This window comes from Monodelphis domestica, chromosome 3 (assembly GCF_027887165.1).
Source record: "Monodelphis domestica isolate mMonDom1 chromosome 3, mMonDom1.pri, whole genome shotgun sequence".
NCBI classification, from domain to species: Eukaryota; Metazoa; Chordata; class Mammalia; order Didelphimorphia; family Didelphidae; genus Monodelphis; species Monodelphis domestica.
This window is the reverse complement of record NC_077229.1, coordinates 98,337,027-98,358,738: the sequence shown is the minus strand read 5'-3', so window position 1 is coordinate 98,358,738 and position 21,712 is coordinate 98,337,027. Positions and strand designations below refer to the sequence as shown.

General features: G+C 36.5%; 1 protein-coding gene across 1 annotated transcript in view; it reads right to left on the bottom strand.

The window, feature by feature from the left end:
- The window catches only part of LOC100013445 (DNA (cytosine-5)-methyltransferase 1-like), a 43,421-nt gene extending 21,995 nt beyond the window's left edge, over positions 1 to 21,426 (bottom strand). The window contains exons 1-14 of the mRNA XM_056822775.1: positions 21,219 to 21,426; positions 19,732 to 19,801; positions 19,145 to 19,229; positions 13,488 to 13,528; positions 11,821 to 11,869; positions 10,980 to 11,063; positions 10,092 to 10,201; positions 8,336 to 8,454; positions 6,606 to 6,698; positions 5,249 to 5,400; positions 4,791 to 4,978; positions 4,183 to 4,369; positions 3,357 to 3,454; positions 2,466 to 2,613 (exon numbers count right to left, since the gene is read on the bottom strand). Coding sequence (XP_056678753.1) covers positions 2,466 to 2,613; positions 3,357 to 3,454; positions 4,183 to 4,369; positions 4,791 to 4,978; positions 5,249 to 5,400; positions 6,606 to 6,698; positions 8,336 to 8,454; positions 10,092 to 10,201; positions 10,980 to 11,063; positions 11,821 to 11,869; positions 13,488 to 13,528; positions 19,145 to 19,229; positions 19,732 to 19,801; positions 21,219 to 21,300 — 1,506 coding nt within the window. The 5' untranslated portion in view covers positions 21,301 to 21,426. The remainder of the gene's footprint in view (positions 1 to 2,465; positions 2,614 to 3,356; positions 3,455 to 4,182; positions 4,370 to 4,790; positions 4,979 to 5,248; positions 5,401 to 6,605; positions 6,699 to 8,335; positions 8,455 to 10,091; positions 10,202 to 10,979; positions 11,064 to 11,820; positions 11,870 to 13,487; positions 13,529 to 19,144; positions 19,230 to 19,731; positions 19,802 to 21,218) is intronic.
- Positions 21,427 to 21,712: the final 286 nt, after the last annotated feature.

Here is a 21,712-nt window from a genome sequence, read left to right as displayed (position 1 = left end):
TGGGTTTAAATATGGCCTCAGACACTTCCTAGTTGTGTGACCCTGGGCAAGTCACTTAACCACCATTGCCTAGGCCTTACCACTCTTCCCCCTTGGAACTAATACACAGTATCATGAGGGTTGAAAAACAATTTTTACCAAAGGATAGATAGAATTACAAAAGATTAAACAGATAATTCCTATCATATGAAGTTAAAACGTTTTTTATTAACAAAATCAATTCATTAAAATAAGAAGGGAAAAAAATACTAGATATCAGGTAGGGGGAAAGTTTCTCTGATAAAAATTTCATACTCAGGGGCAGCTCAGTGGATTGAGAGCCAGACCTAAAGATGGGAGGTCCTAGGTTCACATCTGGCCTCAGACACTTCCCAGCTGTGTGACTCTGGGCAAGTCACTTAACCCCCATTGCCTAGACCTTATCACTCTTCTCTGCATTGGAACCATTACACATTAATGATTCCAAGACAGAAGGTAAGACTTTAAAAAAAAAATTAAAACTCAAGATATACAAGGAAATTTAAATTTAAAAGCGTAAAAGCTATTCTATAATTGATGCATAAAAGACAGTAAAAACAACTTTTATAGAGGAAATTCAAGCTAGCAACAACCTTATAGAAATTACAGAAATACAAATTAAAGTAACTTCAAAATTCTTTACTCAAACCCACCATATCAGCAAAGATGGGAAAAAAAAGGATAATGAAAAATGAAGAGAATGCTGGAGATACTGGAGAGATAATGTACCACTGGTGGAGTTATGAGTTGACCCAGCTAGTCTAAAAACCTATATGGAACTATGCCCTAATACTCACTAAATTTTCATTTTACCTTAATAATCTGCCCATTTGATGTTTTATAAAACCAATCTTTTCATCTGCACTAATGATAAACTTTTTCTTTCCATTTGAAAAAATAAAACAGACACACAGACACTCTCTCTCCCTCCCTTTGAATGAGTGATACTACTATCAGGCCTAAACCTCAGAGATCAAATTTAAAAAAAAAAAAAGGATATGTATGTGAAAAAAATATAACATATAATAAAAAATAGCACCGTTTTGCAGTTGCAAAAAACTAGGAACAAATCTAAAGGAATGCCTACCTGTTGTGGAATGACTAAACAAAATATGGCACATGAATAGAAAGGAATACTATTGTACCTTAACAACAAAATGGAGTTTCAGAGAAAACTGAGAAGGACCTTATGAACTGATGCAAGGTGAGATGAGCACAACCATAACAATTTATACAACAAAAATATTATGAAGAAAAAATCAACTTTTAAAGTCTTTACAATTCTGATCAATGTAATGACAAACCACAATTCTAGAAGACCCTTAAAAATAAATATGCTACATACCTCCTGACAAGAGATGTAATGAATGAATTTGTTCTGCTTAACTATGTATATTTATTAAGAAGATTTTATTTTTTCTTTATTTTTGTTATAACTGTTCAATGGGAACAAAGGAAGCACAGGAGAGAAAATAATTGGAAAAAATCGTGAAAATTAATTTTGTTTCTAAAAGTATAGATATGACCATGTGATTCCCATATTCAATCAATTGCAATGGCTTCCTATTGCCTCTAAGATAAAATATAAAATCCTAGGTATTTAGCATTTAAAAACCATTGCAACCTGGACCCAACCTATCTTTTAGTGCCATAGGGCATTACTCAACTTCTCCTATATTATACATTCAAGCCAAATTGCCTGCTCTCTGTTCTTCACATATAACACTCCATTTCTCATCTGTTTCCCTTACATTGTCTGAACTACATGCCATGGAACACACTCCCTGCTTACCTGTTTTAGTATTTCTCTCTCTTCATTTAAGACGCAGCTTCATATTCTACATGAAGCCTCAAATGTTTGGGCCTTCCTCTCCCCATCTTCTATTGAACTACTTTGTATGTATTTGTATTTATTTACTCTATGTTTTGTATGTATTTTTATAGGTACTTGTCAATGTAAACATCTTGCAAGATGGGACTGTAATTGTATCTGCAATGCCAAAGTACAGCGTCAGCAGATAACAAGCACTTATGAAATCTGATGGATTCTTAAAAGGTACTAACATAATCTCCACTCCTATTTGTATATGGCCACTTCAAGTCTGCAAAGTGTTTTCCTCCCAACAATCCTGTGAGGTAGACAGTGCAAGGATTATCTGCATTTCTGTCAGTGGGCAGATAGCAGAGCTGAAGAACTGGATAACAAAACCGAGAAAGAGGATGGATAGGCCATCGGCCAGTACTGTTTTAATGGCAGTGGTTGGTAGCTTATGAAGGTAATTCCAGCTGTTCCTATTCTCCAAAAACCTGAAAAGCATTTGTGCAGCCTTAACTTTATAGGAAGAATTTAAAACTTGGTGTGGCTTTTTACCCCCCAGAAACTTCTATGTACTTGTTAGAATGGAAATATTCCTTGGAATGAGACAAAAGAAACTTCTAAATATTACCTTGATTGGAGCTCCAAACCAGGAGATCCTAGTCTTGTTCTGTTTCTTTTTCCTCCCTTGCAGCATTTTTTTAGGTGAGGGCATTTCAGGAATATCATCATCAACTTCTTCATCTTCATCAGCCTCTTTCACAGCCAGATTTGGGCACCTAGAATGTCAATAATCCTCATCATAGATTTTAAAAGGAGCTTCTGAAACTAGAAATAATTTGTAACTGATATATAACAAAAAAAGAGACTCTTCACAAGTACAAATTTTTTTGAAACTCTTGTCTTTGACTTAGCATTAATTCTAAGACAGAAAAGTGGCAAAGAAAGCTGTGTTTTTAACTTCCTCTGTAGGTAACTGAGTTAAGTGACTTGCTCAGGACCACACAGCTAGTAAGTGTCTAAGGTCAGAGGTGAGCCCGGGTCCTCTTGACTCTAGGCCTGGTGCTCTATACACTGTGTCACCTAGATGCCCCACAAATACAAATAACACAGCTCTCTTGACACAAGTCAAATCTACGTCCAAGCACCTCATTAGGAACCTGGGCTCTGAAAGGCCCTGCCTACAGAATGAACACAAGCACATAGTAGCAGGCCCTACCACACTGAGCAGCCTTCAAGAAGAGGCCCAGAGATAGCCACACACAGGTTTTGCAGAGAGATCACCACACAGTTTAGCTACAACATAAAGTATATTGCAGACCCATCATCGCTTGAAGACTGTCTCTTAAGACAGAGAACAAGCACCTTCAAAGACTATCCTTGTCAAGGCTGGAAGGGAAGAGATCTACAAGTAGTTCCTAATGTAGACTAGAGAGGAGTCTTCTGTAGAGGGCACCCAAACATGGGATCTTTCTCTGTAAATCTGTGCTCTCAAGGCTAAAAAGGAAAGCTATGTTTTTACCTTCTCTGTAGACAAGCCTGCTTGCTGCGCCCACTGCCACCAAATTTAACCATATCCTGACAGGCTTTACATTTTCCACACTCAGGCTGTTGGCAAACCTGGAAGAACCAAGAGTACCTGTATTCAATTGCCATAACAAGAGCTGACAAATTCATATTGGATATTAAATTCACAGACAAATATAAAAACTTGAAGGCCAGTGAAGGTCAGATGGCACAATGTTCTCCTAGGTGTTGAATAACAGGACTCTCTTTAGGGGAACATGTCTCCTAAGGACCCATATACAACTTTCATAATGCTCCCACAAAAGATGGACTATGGAGATGTAACAATGGCCCAGACCACTCTTTCCTGGCACATGAATGTGAAGAGATTTGGACAGAGCTTAGACTAGTCTGTGCTCTCTAAGTGAGGGCAAAGCCAGAAGGGTAGTCGGAGACCTCCCTAAACTTAGCACGATGGAAGGCACACTAGAGTTTTGAGGGAGATAAATGACTCACAAAACACTGTCATTATTAAAGATTTAAACGGTTACAAAATTAAGAAATAAAAATCATTCTTATAACAATGTTTTTTACTGAGTCATCAAATATCTTGAATACACAAAGATTGCTAAGCTATTCTAAATAGATTAGCTTTTAGGCAGTTGACATTTCTTGTCCAATAAAAACCATTTCATACCAAAAGAACATTATATCCAGGATGAATATCCTGTTCATCAAGAACTATCCTTATATAAGAAGTCTATGCAATGCCCCAAAGAAAATCAAGTCACAAAGATTCTTCTTGTGTTAACTCCAATTTGTAACGTTAGTGTGTGTACTACCTCACAGACACCACAGCGCCGACGCTTCATAGCATTCTCCTTGTCTTCTCTTTCATTCTTTTCGATTTGTTCTGAGAAGAAAGTATCAAAGATCAGGTAGACGAGTTTGGTGGTAGTGGCTTTGGTTGGTCCTTTATTCTTGTTTATTTTGGTAGGACGTCTGATGGCTTGCCGCCGTGCAGCTCGTCTGAAATTCAGAAGTCGGATTGGTTAGATAGCTCTGATCTAGAGGTAAAATAAGGCATCAATGTACCAATGAAACTCAAAGAACAAAACAAAAGGTCTTATAGATGATGGAAAACAAATCTATTTTTCTGGACAGACAACATCATCGCCTCTGTGTTGCCATTTAAGCAGCTTTACTTCAGAAAAGTAGCCATCAGATCAGAAAGGTCACCTCCAAATACACCCTGCCCAGGAAGTCCTACTAAGGAGGTACTGCGTGGTTTTCTCCAATAGGTCAAGACTAGGGAAATGAATATAAAAGCACTTTCATCAGCATTTTACAAATTATACTTCAAAACCAAAGAAGCTCTGTCTTGTGTGGCTATTAGAATGGAATGTGGGGAGGGGGAGGGGGAGGAGTTAAAATTATTAACAGTCTTTACCTTTTCCCCAAGGTGACACCAACTAATTTAATCAAGTCTCTCATGCAAGGTGTAATGATGACAGGCTGCTCATCAATGTCTCTAGCCGCATCATAGCTTTCTACTTGTTCCACCACAAACTGGGCATGTCGAAGAAGAGAATCTTCTGTGAATCGATTAAAGTTTAGTCCAGCAGGAGGAACAGTGGTCTTTTAAAAGGAAGGAGACAAAGATCAAAGTTAATCTTCCCTTGTTGACAAGTAAATCTATCATTCAAAGTGTAAGGTTTTATACTGGAAACTAAAACTACTCTTATAATCAGAAGCACAAAAACACTAGCCGAGGATCACATTAACCTTTTTCCCATTTACTGTTTTGGAATAACGAGAACAGATTCTTAAAGGGCTCCAAGCTCTACTTTACAAATGTAACTAGTTTGTCACCTAGCATTGGCCACGTTAAAGATTGAACATACTTACTTCAATCTTATTGAGCAAATCTTCATAGCTGGCATCAGGGTTATTCTGTAAGAATTCAACTACTATTTTACTCATGTAAATCTTCTCCTGCATTAGTGCAAATATAGGGGCATATTCCTCACTAGGAGCCATCAGAATATACTCAGCAAAAGCTAGAAGATAAGATAAGATTATATATAGTGATGAAATGACAAAATGGACATAAATGAAAAACATTGAAGCCAAGCTGAAATGAACAGAGCAATTTGTGCAAGAACACCAATGATAAATATATAAATTTGGGGATAACACCTGGCTTCCAAAAGACCCTGGGATCCTTCAGCCTCCAAGCTGCTCCTAAATGACTTCACACCACCATAGTATGATAAGAATACAGGATTTGGAGTCAGAAGACCTAGTTTGAAATCTCACCAAACCTCTGTCTCAATTGCTTCAACTCTAAAATAAGACTTGGTGAAGACTATGGGCTCTTCCAGCTCTAAATCTATGATCCTATGATCCTCTTGAGAGGGAGCAGAATGTGGGTACAGAATTTCACATCCATTATCAGATGCAGTGCCTATGTCAATTTATTTGGCTAACTGCTCTTTATTGAAAAGGAGGATTCAACTAAAGAAGGAAGGCTATTTGCAGAAAACTGACATAAAAATGCCAAGAAAAATTTAATGAACTCAGAATTAGTACTAAAATGGAAGGAACCTGGATGAATCCTAGCACTACTATAAAGTTTTTAAACAAATACTAGAGAATCAGAGTATAGTTGGGACAAACTTCAAGTCAACAAATAAGCTAGTTTTTCATCAAAGGGAAATCCCAATTTGAACAGAATGAAAATTAGGCTTTTCCTTCACCTTTGTCTCAATTTTCAAATGAGTTGGAGTTCAACTGTGGGAAGGAAAGTAACAATCATTTATTAAGCACCTGTTATGGGTCAATGCTCTATGCTAATAAACAAACATCTTACAAAAATCTCATCTGAGCCTCATAACAGCCCTATGAGATAACTATTATCATTATCCCCATTTTACAGTTGCAAAAACTGAGGCAGAGAGGAGTCTAAAATCTTAACTAGGGTCATACAGCTAACAAATGTCTAAGAGTGGGTTTGTACTCAGGTCTTCATTCTAGCACTCTGATCACTGTGCTCTAGATGCATGTTCTGGGGCCAACATCTTAAAAGAGTAGAATAACCTCGACAAAAATTCCATTTTGGTCATGTGAAGCCCCTTATCAAAGTGCATCTAAGTCATTAGGAGGAGGATTTAGTATTTATTTTATAGATACCCAATGTTAAAAACTTTGAGCTGTTAGTAAAATGTAGCCAACTGCTTCAAAATAACTCCCACTTTGAAGGTACCTGTGGAGAAGCCAATCAAAGCTTTCTCGCCACCATCATAACCAGTGATCCACCATTCATTTATGGGGCCAAGTTTTTTGGCTCTGACACCACCTAAGGGGGGAAAAAAAGAATGTAAATTTAACCCATTTTTTCCCTTTTAACGAGGAGCAAAAAATGTTTGGGATTTGACTGATGGAAGCCAAAAGCAAAATGTCTTATGTTCTGAAAAGTTTTCACAACCATAATTAAAGTCTGCAGTTCCTCACTGTTGCAAACTGATGGCCTGGGACTCTCAAATCTAAACTAGGTAAACACATTCTACCAAGCTGGAATGATTTCTAGGACAAATCTAGTGATAGACTGCCATCAAATATCCAGTCTCACTAATTTTGGTGGATTCTTTACCAAAACAATGAATAACAGGTGAGAATTCAGAAGCCACTGCAATTTGCAAAGAGAGTCTAACATCTAAAGGTTATGATAATTTTCAATGAAAAGAGTACTCATATCAGTGAATTCATGGTTCCTTTGACTAACAAGTAATTAATTCACATTTAATGTCAAAGATGTCACTTCTAAGACATCTGTGGAAGTTTCATGAAGCTAACCAGTGAGCAAAAATTAGTCACTCATTGTTACTGTAAATATTTTGATAAGCTAGCAACTTTCAAATTCTAAGAACTTTCCACTACAGCTGAAATATCTAAATGGAAGGTCTATTGCCCAAATGAGTGTACAACACTAAAAAGAAAAGAACAATATTAGTTCATTATAATGAGAAGAAAGTTCTTTAATAAAAATATAAAAAATGATAGATAAAAAATGAATTTTATTAAGTAAAAAACTACAAAGCAAAAAGCAATACAATCAGAATAAAAAGGAAAATAAGACTTATTTTATTAGTACTTCAGGTAAAAATGTTTTAAGTGTCCAAAAATTGATATGATTCTATTTTTTAAAATCTACTTCCAAACAGGTAATAATCCAAAGATATGAACAGGTAGATCTCAAAAACAAGTTACAAAAAAGCACCAAGAAGAGTTGGTCAAATTAGTAACTCATTCCCAATTGGAATATTTTTTATCTTACACATTTTAAATTGGCAAAAAAATTTAAGATTCACAAAATTCAAAGTGGATGGGGTTGGGGAAAGATAGGCATGCTCTAACACAGCTGATGGAGCTATGAAATGGTGCAATTTTTAGAAAGCACTATGACAACATGTAATAAGCTAATAAACTGTTCAAATTCTTGAACCCATTGACCCCTAAGAGTTGGGCTATCTTACTCTTAATTAAAAATAAATATTGTTATTTCAAAAAAGAACGTCTCGTTTAAAAAAAAATTGTCAGCATAGCAAAAAAAACCCTAGGGAAAACCCTATTTATACAAAATCGAGGATTACTGTAGAAATGATATATAATAGAAGAATATAATGGAAAATTATTGTGCCATAAAAAATTGACAATTGAGATAAAGACATAAAATTATGCAGAATCAATGTGCTTTCCATTAGTATAGAAGTTGACTACAGTAACCAAATCCAAATACACACAGATCTGTAGAGGACTCAGAAGCAAATATTATTAACACTCAAAAGTTAAAATACACTCTAAATATCTCTGCATGATTTGGAGTCAAGTATGATCTTTATTTAAATGTTAGTAGATGGTTATTCAAATTAAAACAAAAGCAAGGATATACAATATTCTCTCCCAAACATGGTACCCAGAAATATGTATTCTTACCATCCAGACATGGGTTGTCATCGTAGATTGGTTTTACTGTCCCACTGAAGTAGAGTTCTATATTCTTCTCAACCAGGCCTGTATCAAATGGGCACAGATGGCCTTTCTTATCATATACACTAGTGAGGGAGGGAAAAAAGGACTTTTGGTAACTATCCTACTACAAATTTAAACCAGATATTGCAGTACTTTGAAAGTCGACTCCTTTAATTTAAAGGGATAATGAGTCCTTAGTAAACCACTTGATTAATCATCAAATCTCTTATAACTATCATTACATGCACATGTGTGCCCCAACCAAAGATAAGCACAAAAGCAAATGTATACAAAAAGTTCTCTAGGATTATGAAGTATGGAGAAGGATAAAAAAAAGAAGAGGCAGGGCCCTGTTTCATTAGTTAATGTCTTTGCTCATGCTAGTTCTCCTTCCCCTTGGGGAGTTATATAATCTCCTGGTCATTTTGGCCTCCTCTAAGGCACTGCTCATATGTCATTTCTATGAAGCCTCTTTGAATGCCTTCCTTCAAATGAGAGAATTGCCTCTTCCTTCCAACTTCTATTAATTTTTATTTTGGGAAATATCACATTCATCTTACAAAGAAATTCCATGCTATGGCAGAAAGTCAAAGATTCAATCTCAACTTTATTATGGATTTACTTTCCCTGTGATCACTGTGAGGAAGCTCCTAATTCCCAAGTCTCAGTTTCTTCACCTGTGACTGAGATACATATTGATACTTTCTATCTCACAAGTTTGTTGTGAGAACCCAATGAGAAGGTATAAAAAGTACCCTGTACTATGTTATCAATGGTAAATGCAAAGCATCACTGATCTAGGTATAGATTATCTCCCCCACTGGATTATAAAGTCCCTGAGAGCATCTTTTTTTCTTATTTTTTCTTATTCACTGTACTTCTAACTTCATAGTCTGCTTAATAACCAAATATTTGTCAAATGAAGAATTAGTATTGCCAAAGGGAAGGAACTTCCAGTGTGTGAGAATGGATTTAGTTCACTCACATCCTTAGTTGGACTTCCTAGACAAATACCAAAGAGGATTTCCATTTCCATTCCTAACTATAGTTACCAGAGACATTAACCTAAACTCCATAGTATGGGAGTATCATTTCATGGAAATCTATTGAGGACAAGCTCTCTTCTAATTTTCTCCTATCTTTCTTCCCCTTTTCTTCTCTATCCTTTAGTAGTCATAGTAGTAGTCTCTCGGTAACCGAGGCATAAATCATAACTTTCAACTATATTTTAGTTTTCACTTTTACTTACTGAATAGTTTTAATAAGCAGAGACAATAAAAACATAAGTAAATAAATATATATTTTGGGGGCAGCTGGGTAGCTCAGTGGATTAAGAGCCAGTCCTAGAGACGGGAGGTCCTAGGTTCAAATCTGGCCTCAGCCACTTCCTAGCTGTGTGACCCTGGGCAAGTCACTTGACCCCCATTGCCTAGCCCTTACCACTCTTCTGCCTTGGAGCCAATACACAGTATTGACTCCACGACGGAAGGTAAGGGTTTTAAAAAATAAATAAATATATATACATATATATATATTTTATATACTTCTCTAAGCAAAAAAAAATTTGAGGTGCCAGATGGACTTTTTCTCCTGTGGTTACTTGGAGAAGAAAAAAAACGTTTCTCATCCCAGAGTCAAATGTTATCCCTTAACTGAATCTGTCATAATGATTAACACAACAATCAAATCCCCAACTCTATCTTTCCAAGACCCATGTTACCTGAAGGATGTTACTCTTTGTTGTGGGAGACTTTCATAACTTTCAAAGCCAACTTCATTGGCATCAAAAACGGATAATCTTTCATCTGTTAACATCTCTGGTTCATCCAACTAGAGATATTTAAGAATTATACAAAAAAGAGAATACTGTAAGACTACAAAGAATGTTCAAACTTACTGCATCATAGAATAAGTCCGTTTCAATCCAACTAGAGATATTTAAGAATTATACAAAACAGAATACTATAAGAATACAAAGAATGTTCAAACTTACTACATCATAGAATAAGTCCATTTCAATTTATTAAAAAAAGATAGATGGGGGTAATGTGCTATTTTGTTATTTTAGTTTACCGCATATTTTCCCAACTACTCACAATGGTCTAGTTTTTCCTTTATTTTATAAAATCTTAAATATTGTAGTAATATAAAAACTCTAACTGTTAAAAGCTATCCACATCCTAATCCCCACTTACCTTTCAGCTACTTCTCTCCATATCTGTTAGCTATACTATTCCATCATCCCTGAACTCAATCCCACTTTTGTGCATGTGCAGAAATTTTCCCCATGTCTAAAATGTTCTTCTTCATCTTTGTCTTATACCATCTCTTATATCGAGACTCAGTTCAGTGTAGAGGTTTCTGATCCTAACTCCATTCTAGAAGATTAGTGCTCCTCAATCATTCTTGAACTTTAAAATTTTAGTTATTTGCTTATGTATTCCTTCCCAGCCCTCATCACCAAGTAGTACATAAGTTCTTTCACTGCAAGGGCTCTTTTCTGCCAGGACAAAGATTTTTCATGTCACAGCCCTAATATCTAACACAGTGCTTTACACAAAAGTGCTTATATATACTTTTAGGATTGAAAAGGGAAAAAAATACTTACTGCGCCATCAGGATCTCCTTGAAAAAATTTTAGATCAGGGTCATCCAGGTACTGCCTACATTCCATACACTTAGGAGGAGGAGACTACAGGAGATAACATATTAAGTAGAATTTAGAAAGTTACCAGTTTCCAATTTCAAGCAGTTACATTAGAAATATGACACAATTACTGTTTTGAGACAACATAGATAAATCCTGATATAGGCAAGAAAACTGTTCCCTAAAAGCTGGTTTTAGCTCTATTAAGATTTAATGTACCAATTAAAAAGGCATTCCAAGAAATTTGGTAGTAAATTATTTTAGAAGGAAAACAAATCACACCTCAATTTAGGTTAAGTTCAGATTTTCTTATAGTAGACAGTACCTAAAGGACAAAAACAGAATACTTCTTTTTGAAACTAAATTTATCCCAAAAAAAGCTAACCCCTAAGACTGACCACATAAGTGTAGTTTTAAAAAATAAGCTGTATTTAGATATCAACAAAGCATTTGAAGTTTGGTCCAATGGGTTTCTATATAATTTGCTGAGAAATAAACCAGGTATTATGTCCTCTTATTATTCTAAGACTTTCTCTATCACAGAATTTGAACATTGAGAAGAGTTAAAACTAAAATGATCCTCATAGATTATCTCACCCAACCCCTCAGTTAACATATGAGGAAAAAGGAAGGATCCCCTCACCGAAAAAAAGATTAAAAGGCATAGCCAATTACCCAATAGTATTTAGTATATGTACTAACCAAATCAAAAGTTTAGACTTTGAGTTTTAATATTCTGGGTTATATGCACATAAGTAACACACTTAACAGACTAGCATATCCCAATTCACAGACAACTTACCTTTAGGGGTGGTACAGCTTTGCCCTGAACTACTTCTTTTATTTCAGATCTGTTTAAAAAAACATTAGCAAGTGATGAAAATTCAGCACTAAAGCTTGACCTCTGCTATATAGCTTCCCAGTTAGAATTTGACTCCTCCTAATCCCATCTCTCCTAGAGCTTTGTGTAATCCTAGGCAAGTCCCTACTTCTGTTCTTCACAAAGAATGATCTAGTTTCATTTTGTGTAAAATCTAAAATTCAGAAACTGAAAAAAGTACATATCATTAGTAGAAGCCTAGTTAACTTGTCCAAATTATAAAGTCCTAATCTGATGCCTAATGGTGGACTCAAAAATCTGTTTTAAAACAACAAAAATAAATCCTGACATAGGTGGTGGAGCTGTAAACTGCTACAGCCATTCTTGAAAGCAGTCTGGAACTGTACCCAAAAAAGCTATTGAACTGTGCAGACACTTTGACTCAGCAATACCACTACTATGTCTATACCCCAAAAAGAGTTAAAAAAGAAGAAATGGATATCTATGTACAAAAATACACATAGCTGCTCTTTTCATGACAACAAAACTATGGGGATGCTTATCGACTGGGAAATGGCTGAAGGAGTTATAATACACCAATGGGAACAGAATACTCCTGTGCTGTTAGAAATGATGAAGGGGATAGTTTCAGAAAAATAGGAGAAGACCTGTATGAATTGATATAAAGTAGAGCAGAATCAGAACTACTTAAATAATAACAATAATGCTGTAAAGATAAATAACAGAGATTTGCAAACTCTGGTCAATCACAATTCCAAAGAACTCATAATAAAACATGCTATATATACATCCAGATAAAGACCTGATGGACTCAGCATACAAACTGAAGCAGATTTTTTTATTCTTTTTTTAATACATGGCTAATATGAGAATTTGTTTTTCTTAACTAAATATAACTTATTTTTTATTCTCCTTGATTTCTTGATGGTTGGAAGAGCAGAAGGGAAGGAGAAAATTAGGAACTGAAAATTAAATTCAATTTCAAAAAAAGTCTATGATCTGCTATTCAAGAACAAGGCATGATATGTCTTATTAATTTAAAGAGTTTTCTAACTAGACCCACCTATATTCTATATCTGAGAACTGACCTAGTTATGAAAATGATTGGTAATTGGTGATCAAGTTTTTGGCTACAGCCATTTATGAAAAAGAAAAATTGTCATCTGTTTAAATAGGGATGCCAATACTTATGAAATCAGAGATTTTCCCCAACATATCACAGTGCAAAAACCATGTTTTACTGAAAGAAAAAAAAAGCTCAAAGAAGTTATGTGACTTGTCCATGTTCTCACAGGGAGGTACAGCAGAAGCATCTGAGACTGAGTCTCAAATATTCAATCTCCCCACTGCACTGTGCTACAACTAAGGAATATACCTAATTCCAAAAGCAGGACACAGTTTAATAAAACTATAGGAATTATTCCCAAGAATATAAAAGGTAAGAATCCAGCCCAATTAAGGGTGAGGTGTACTTTCTAATTTCTTTAGCACTGCTCTCAATTGATCTGACTCCTGATTAGCCCTGGTATTTTATTAGAAATCCTTTGGTTATCCTTTCCATGCTCCCCAAAGTAAATAATTTCAGGAAATATGAAATCAACAAAATCAAAAAGCATATTCATTCTTACCTTTTTTTGACTTCAAGTTTCATTTTCTTTCCTCCTCGTTCCTAAAAGGAAACAGTTAAAATTAAAAGGTAAAAAATTTCATTAAGAAACTGTGCTAAGGGCAGCTAGGTGGCTTGGTGGATAGAACCAGGCTTGGAAACAGGAGAACCTCCTCCAATCATCAAGAAAGCAAATATAGCTTTAAATACTTCCTAGCTGTGTGACCCTGAGCAAGTCACTTAACCCCTATTGCCTAGCCCATACTGCTCTTCTACATTGGAACCAAAGCTTAGTATTGATTCTAAAGAAGGTATGGCTTTAAGAAAAAAAAACTGCTAAAAGGCACCAGAACTTATGAGAAAGAATGCTATCCACATCCAGAGAAAGAACTGTGGGAACAGAAACACAGAAGAAAAACAACTGCTTGGTCACATGGTTCGATGGGGATATGATTAGGGATATAAACTCTAAATGATCACTATTGCAAATATTAATATGGAAATAGGTCTTGATCAATGACATGTAAATCACAGTGAAACTGCAAGTTGGCTATAGGAGGGGGATGGAAGGAGGGAAGGAAAAGAACATGAATCGTTACCATGGGAAAATATTCTGAATTAATTAAATAAGTTTAAAAAAAATAAAAGGCATCAAAGCCAAAAAGGATTTAGTAGGTGCCTGCTACTTTACTAGAAAATATGGGAAACATAAAGACAACACAAATTCCCTGATCTCAAGTAATCTAGTTAGTGGAATAGCATATGCAGTCATCAAGAAATATATGCATATAAATACACATGTACATACAAACACATATTTCTTTATTTCCTATATGAAAGCTGTAGACTTTATGGTACTGACTAGAAATACTGTATGAATTAGAGACAAAATGAGAATAGACTAGAATATCATAGAGGAATCTCCAAGGTCCCCCACCTGCCAACCAATGAAGATATTCCTTTTCTATATAATATTTCTGATAGTTATTTGCCAATGCACAAATCAGAGGTGGGCCTCTAACCTTTCTCCTAGAAACCACTCTAAAGTATCATCTAAGTTGGACTTAAAAGAATTCACAAGATAGTCCAACATAGACACTGGATCTTTTACAAATATAGTTAATAAACTAGCATTTCCAAAAATGATTGCTAAAGGGTCAGTGTAAGACCCATCTATATATCAAAATGGTACAAGAGAATTCTTATAATACCTCATGAAAAATAAGTCATTCTCCTCTATTCTCCTCTCAAAATTAGGGTTAGTAGGAAGTGAAAATGATGGTTACCTTTTATAAGTTTAAAACCTATATAGGAAGAGGTTACACTTGTCTACTGCTAGATTCTGTACAAAATATTTTCCTGTGTTAGAGAGGTAGGAGACCCCCACCCCATTATTTTAAATATGAGGAAATGGGTTCAAAATATAACATACTAATCATATAGTCCAGTACTCCTTCCACTATATAATGCTGCCTTTAAAGACTTCTTACCTATTTCTAATCTCAAACTTCCAACTAACATTTTGAGATCAAGCTAAAAATCTTTACTTGACCCTGCCATTTTCTCAAGATAACACCCATTTATCTTTCCTCTTGATCAGTTCAGAAGAACACAAGGTCAAGGGACCAACAATTCCTGTGGGCTGGTGAGGATCTATGCAGAAGATCTGTCTCAGAGGATTTAGGGAAATGGCTTTTTGGCTAGTCCTGAACACAATGGACTTCCCTGCTTCCTGTCTTTATGTGAGACAGACATATATCTGTTTGGTTTTAACTTTGGCATCCAATCCCTGTGACTGAAGTAGGGACCAGACCAGGGAATCATACTTCCCTTTTACCTCAGACTTTTTTTTTTCTTCTGTAGCATGATAATTTTCTATCATCCAGGCAGATGATGGGTAAGTGCAATATTGATGCAACTGTCCTGCATGCTTGTAGATTATAAGCTACCTCAATTGGACCTTGAGAGTGAATCAAGGACCTGATATGATTTTAATTTATACTTGTATTTTTACACATGTAGGACATTTAAAAAAAATTCTCTTGTTTTTTTGAGAATTGATTCATAGATGTTATAGTTTAACCATGCATCCTATGTTGATTCTTTTCTTGGTATATACCTCCCTGAGGGTTGTGTAATAGTCCTAAAAATCCAAAGTTTAAGATCTTTCAAAGTAATTTTAGGAAAAGACAATCATTAATACCCTGGATTGAGAAAGTGGTCTTCTGGAGATGCTATAAGGATGCTTGCAGAAATCAGAGATTTAGAGTGAAATTTTAGCTATGAGCTGAACTGAGGAGGGAGTTGAAGCCACTATTTATCCTGATTTTAAACTCATGCCAAAGGGGGGTGCCCCATAATTGGCTTTTTGGTAATGTACCTATCATTTTTTCCTCTCTTTTACTCCCCAAATTGTTGTAACTCCCTCCATTAAATGGACCATATATTTTCTATTTTTATACCCCTAGTGAGAAAATCCTAAATGTATAGATTCCATATGTGGAATGATTCACTGGGGAGACCTGACATGTTGATCTCTTGGAAAAACAAGAATGGGAAAACATAGCATGCTGGTCCTAAAGAATGGGGGTGTGTGTGTTAAAAATACCTCTATACCACAGCCCCAACAGTAGGTGTTACAAAGTAACATTATATCTAATGGCCTGGCATCTCCTGACAAGAGTGGGCTGTGTGTGTGTGTCTCTCTCTCTGTGTCTCTCTCTCTGTGTCTCTCTCTCTCTGTGTCTCTCTCTCTCTGTGTCTCTCTCTCTCTGTGTCTCTCTCTCTCTGTGTCTCTCTCTCTCTGTGTCTCTCTCTCTCTGTGTCTCTCTCTCTCTGTGTCTCTCTCTCTCTGTGTCTCTCTCTCTCTGTGTCTCTCTCTCTCTGTGTCTCTCTCTCTCTGTGTCTCTCTCTCTCTGTGTCTCTCTCTCTCTGTGTCTCTCTCTCTCTGTGTCTCTCTCTCTGTGTCTCTCTCTCTGTGTCTCTCTCTCTGTGTCTCTCTCTCTGTGTCTCTCTCTCTGTGTCTCTCTCTCTGTGTCTCTCTCTCTGTGTCTCTCTCTCTGTGTCTCTCTCTCTGTGTCTCTCTCTCTGTGTCTCTCTCTCTGTGTCTCTCTCTCTGTGTCTCTCTCTCTGTGTCTCTCTCTCTGTGTCTCTCTCTCTGTGTCTCTCTCTCTGTGTCTCTCTCTCTGTGTCTCTCTCTCTGTGTCTCTCTCTCTGTGTCTCTCTCTCTGTGTCTCTCTCTCTGTGTCTCTCTCTCTGTGTCTCTCTCTCTGTGTCTCTCTCTCTGTGTCTCTCTCTCTGTGTCTCTCTCTCTGTGTCTCTCTCTCTGTGTCTCTCTCTCTGTGTCTCTCTCTCTGTGTCTCTCTCTCTGTGTCTCTCTCTCTGTGTCTCTCTCTCTGTGTCTCTCTCTCTGTGTCTCTCTCTCTGTGTCTCTCTCTCTGTGTCTCTCTCTCTGTGTCTCTCTCTCTGTGTCTCTCTCTCTGTGTCTCTCTCTCTGTGTCTCTCTCTCTGTGTCTCTCTCTCTGTGTCTCTCTCTCTGTGTCTCTCTCTCTGTGTCTCTCTCTCTGTGTCTCTCTCTCTGTGTCTCTCTCTCTGTGTCTCTCTCTCTGTGTCTCTCTCTCTGTGTCTCTCTCTCTGTGTCTCTCATTAATAAGTACTTATAACTCTGCCAGACCACCACATGGGAAAAAGCTATTTATACTGTCTTGTTCATTTACATGTCAACCCCTCAGAAACTAATTTCCAATCCTATTAGTCAAGGGTAACTACTATCTCCCAAAGCAATTTATAATCTAAATGCTAAATACCATACCCTTTTTCTCAGTCCTCACCCTTCTTGACCACTCTAAAGATTCCCATACAGTTGATCACCCCTTCCCTCCTAGATGTTCTTTCTTCACTCAGTCTTAAGGACAAGACTCTCTCCTTATTCTTATGCTATGTATTTAACCAACGTTTCTCAGTTTTCTTTCCAGTGTACTCCTACATATTGTGCCCTTTTAAATGATTGTGACAAGGAGCAGTCTTCTCTGCTAGAAAGGCTTCATCCTATATGCATGATTACCTTTTCTCTTTTAATAAATCCCTCTTATTTAAAAATCAAGAAATGATACCTCAGGGTCTCTTCTGGGTCTCTTCTCTTCCCTCTCTACATTCTCTTCCCTTGTGAATCTCATCCCTTCTCATGGGTTCAACTGTTAGTTCTATATAGAGCATTAGCCCTTGTCTCTCTGACAGACCTTTACTACCAATTGCTTTCTATACAGCCACACCTGCATATTCCATAAGCATCTCAAACTGAACATTCTCCTAAAAGTCATCTCTCTTAACTTTTCTATTTCTGTCAAAGGTACCATCAACCTCTCATTTACCTAAATCTACAACTTTGGAGTCATCTTAAATCCTGCACTCGCCCTCACCATACATATCCAATTAGTTTTTAGGCCTTGTCAATTCTAACTCTACAATATGTCTCAATCCAAATCACAACCCTTATTACCTTATATTCTTGCTATGATATCCTGTTATCCCTGTCTCCCATTTCAACGGTCTCTAATCTTTCATCCACACAGTTGTCAAATTCATATACTTAAAATATTGAAGTGAGCATATATATCACTTTCTTGTTCAAGATGCTTCAATAGTTCCCTAATTAGATATAGGATTACAGAGAAATCTTGTTTGGCTTTTAAAGCCTTTCCCAAATGGTCAAAATATCTTTCCCGGGGAATTACACGTTACCTTATCTATTTTATATTCCAAAGAAAACTAATTAAATTATTGTTTCCTAGATCTCGATTCTGTGCCTTAGCATAGGCTAACCTTCATTCCTAGAATGTTCTCCCTCTTCACCTCTACATTTTGGGGTTCTTATTTATAACTCTACCTCTTACAGGATGATTTTTCTGATCTTTCCTAAATAATAGCTTTCCACCTCCCAGTCCCTTAAATTTACATTGTGTGTACATGTGATATGCATATATTACATATTCCAATATGTGAATATAACATATCTATATTCTATATTATGTGCAGGTTATATACATATAGTATTATATAGTTATATATGTTGTATATACTCCCCTTTGTCCTTAGGCCACCATTAGTTCAAGGGCAAGAATTATTACATTCATGGATCTGTGAGTCCAGTGCCCAGTAGATGCTAAGTAAATACTTGTTGTATTGAACTAACAGAACTAATAAGCAGCAAAACTAAAAGTTTTGATTTGATAATGGTGTTTCTTAACCTTCTCCATCAATAAACATTATATATACTCCAACATGAAGTATTTATCCTGGTTTCAAACCCTCTCTGAAGAGAACAACTTGAGAAGCTTCCAATTTGGCAGGATAGGCCATTCCAAAAGAGTACTGCCTATTGGAGCATGTATTTCTACCTTACGATAGACTAAACAACCAGCCAGCTAAATATTGTTATAAAAAAATAAACTGTCAGGTTAGAAGAGATGATCTAAAATCTCAAGAAGCTATTACTTCCAATAGTCTATAAATACAAGAATAACTTTCAAACAAAAATAAAATTCTCCTTTTCTACCATTACTGAAATTCAGTTATGATGTCCTCAACACCAACAACCCCATATATCATTTCTCTACCAAAAGGGCCATACTTACAAAACAGAAAGATAAAATTGGTAAATTTTAAGTTTCTTCAAGTTACCTTTTCTTCAAGATCATCTTCCTTCTCTACATTCATTTCTTGCTTTATTTCTCCAGTTGCTCCTTCTGACTTCCATTTACTAGATCTAATATTCAAAATGCAAGAAGTCCCAATTTGAAAAGGAAACAAACTCTTCCTATCTGTATTATTCTGATACTGCTCCCACAACTCAGAGAGCAGAAGCTATACCTTTTACCTTATTTACCAAAAAATTCTACTTTATTTCATGCCAGTTGAAATCCCAATTTGTTAATATAAGTTGTCTCTAATTTTTATCCCCCCAAAATAATTTAGTAAAGGAAGACTTTTTTAATAGCAGTAAAAAATCCCTTCATATGAAATGCCCCCAAAACATTAACAAACTCAAGAGAAACATTTAAATATGGTCTTTAGCAGTAGGTTTTTAACATGTTATATAGATGACTAACCACAGTAAAGCATCCTACAAAGGGAGAACTGGGTACCTTATAAGTTAACAAAATAAATGAAATCCTCCAAAACCCTTCCATCAATATTCTAACCAAAATAATATTTAAATCACTATTAGTAAAGAAAATTTCCCTAATTAAGGCACAGGCCATACTGACCCTTTTGAAGACTGAGGTACAATAGGTTGCTTGCTAGAACTTCTTGTAACCTTTGAGCTAGCTGAAGATTCTGTTTAAAAAGAAAAAGAAACTCAAATTAAACCCTCATTATATAAATTAAAACAGCATTTGGTCATATTTTAAATTAAAAGATGGAAGTTTAGCACTTTACAAACATGATCAAACTATTAGAGGAAAAAAGAATGGTATAAATAACATTCCATGAGATACGATATATTATTTTTCACCCATTCAGTTAATGATACCAGCTTATGATTCCTATCAACAATTTCTTTATATTGCCATTTCTAACGTATCAAAATCAAGGCAACTCTATCCATTCTAGCTTCTAAACAGAGATGAAATTTTATGATATTTTCTAAACCTTAGAATAAGCTCAATAAAAATTTAAGTGAACAATTGTAGACTGACAATGCCAAAGAAGATATCTGGGGGTTTAGAGTGAGTAAGAGAATAAGCAATAGTTCAGTCACACAAATTTAAAGAGTTTGGACCTTTTTCTTATGTCAGTGATGGCAAACCTATGGCACACAAAAGCACTTTCTGGGCACATGGTCATTCCTCAACCCTTTCCCCCCCTCCCCTCGTTCATTACTAGAAAGGCAGAAAAGGTCTCAGATGGAGCTGCTCCTCTCCCCCTCACCATTGTGCCTGACATTTTTTCATATCCCCACCCTTCTGCCCAGCAGCCCAAAGGGAGCTCACAGGGGATAAGGTGGATGGCTCACAGGTGACAGAGCTGGAGGGGAGCAGAACCACTTGGGTCACTCCCCTCTCCCTCTCTACACTTACTGAGGACATTCCTCAATTCACCCTCTCTGCCCAGCAGCCCAATGGGAGAGCTTTCTCCTTGCCCTGTGTAGGGTACAGGGGGCAGCACTCAGCAGGAGAAGGGGCACAGGACTCAGTTGGGGGAGGGAGTAAGGACGCACTGTACTTGGTCTGGGGGGCAGGGCCCAGTACTCTATCTCTAAAAGGTTTGTCATCACTGTTCTATGTGTCTAATGGTCTAATGGGAATGGTCAATACTCATTCACAAGTAAATATTTATTTACTATTTCTGTTCAAAAAGCCTTGAGCAGGAATAGCTGGGTAGCTCAGGGGATTGAGAGCCAGGCCTAGAGATGGGAGGTCCTAGGTTCAAATCTGGCCTCAGACACTTCCCAGCTGAGTGACCCTGGGAAGGTCACTTGACCCCCATTGCCTAGCCCTTATCACTCTTCTGCCTTGGAGCCAATATACAATATTGACTCCAAGACGGAAGGTATGGGTTTAAAAAACAAAAAAAGCCTAGAGCATTCTATCCTACTATGTTTTGTGCTTGACAGGAGTGAAAAAGATCCAAAGACAGCATGGACTCATTCTCACATTTGGGTGGAAGCTAAAAGCTTCCTTCTTCAAGGCCAAAAGAATATACAAAAATTGTTGTAAGGAAAATAAGTGTGCCAAAGTTTAAATGTTATTACTTTTAGTTTCGCCATCTGATTTACTTCTTCTGGGTTTTCTGCTTTTTGACAGAGATGTTGATGATCCAGTTGCTTCCTCCATCTCTACCGCACTTTCTTCAATACTTTTCTCAAAATCCTCGTCACTAGTATAGGTACCGTTTTCTAAACAACCATTCACTTTTTGATTGAGAGTATGGTCACCGTTTTCCAAGGATAATTCTTTATTTAACAGGAATTTTACTTTCGCCAAGTATCCCTCCTAGAGCAGGGGAGAGACAATTTAAACAACAATTAGTATGTAAAAGCCTACCGTAAAGCCCAAATATTTTCTATCTACTCTGTCACTAATAAAAAAAAGGTGTCAAGCAAAAGGCTTGTGAAAGAGGCTCATTTCACCTCCTGTTTCCTTCACACAAGTATGCAAATACATGAGGGAAGGAAATAGCTACGTTAAAAGTGAGTCACTAGGAAAAATACTTACTTCAGAAAGTTCTTCTTTGTGCAATTTGATC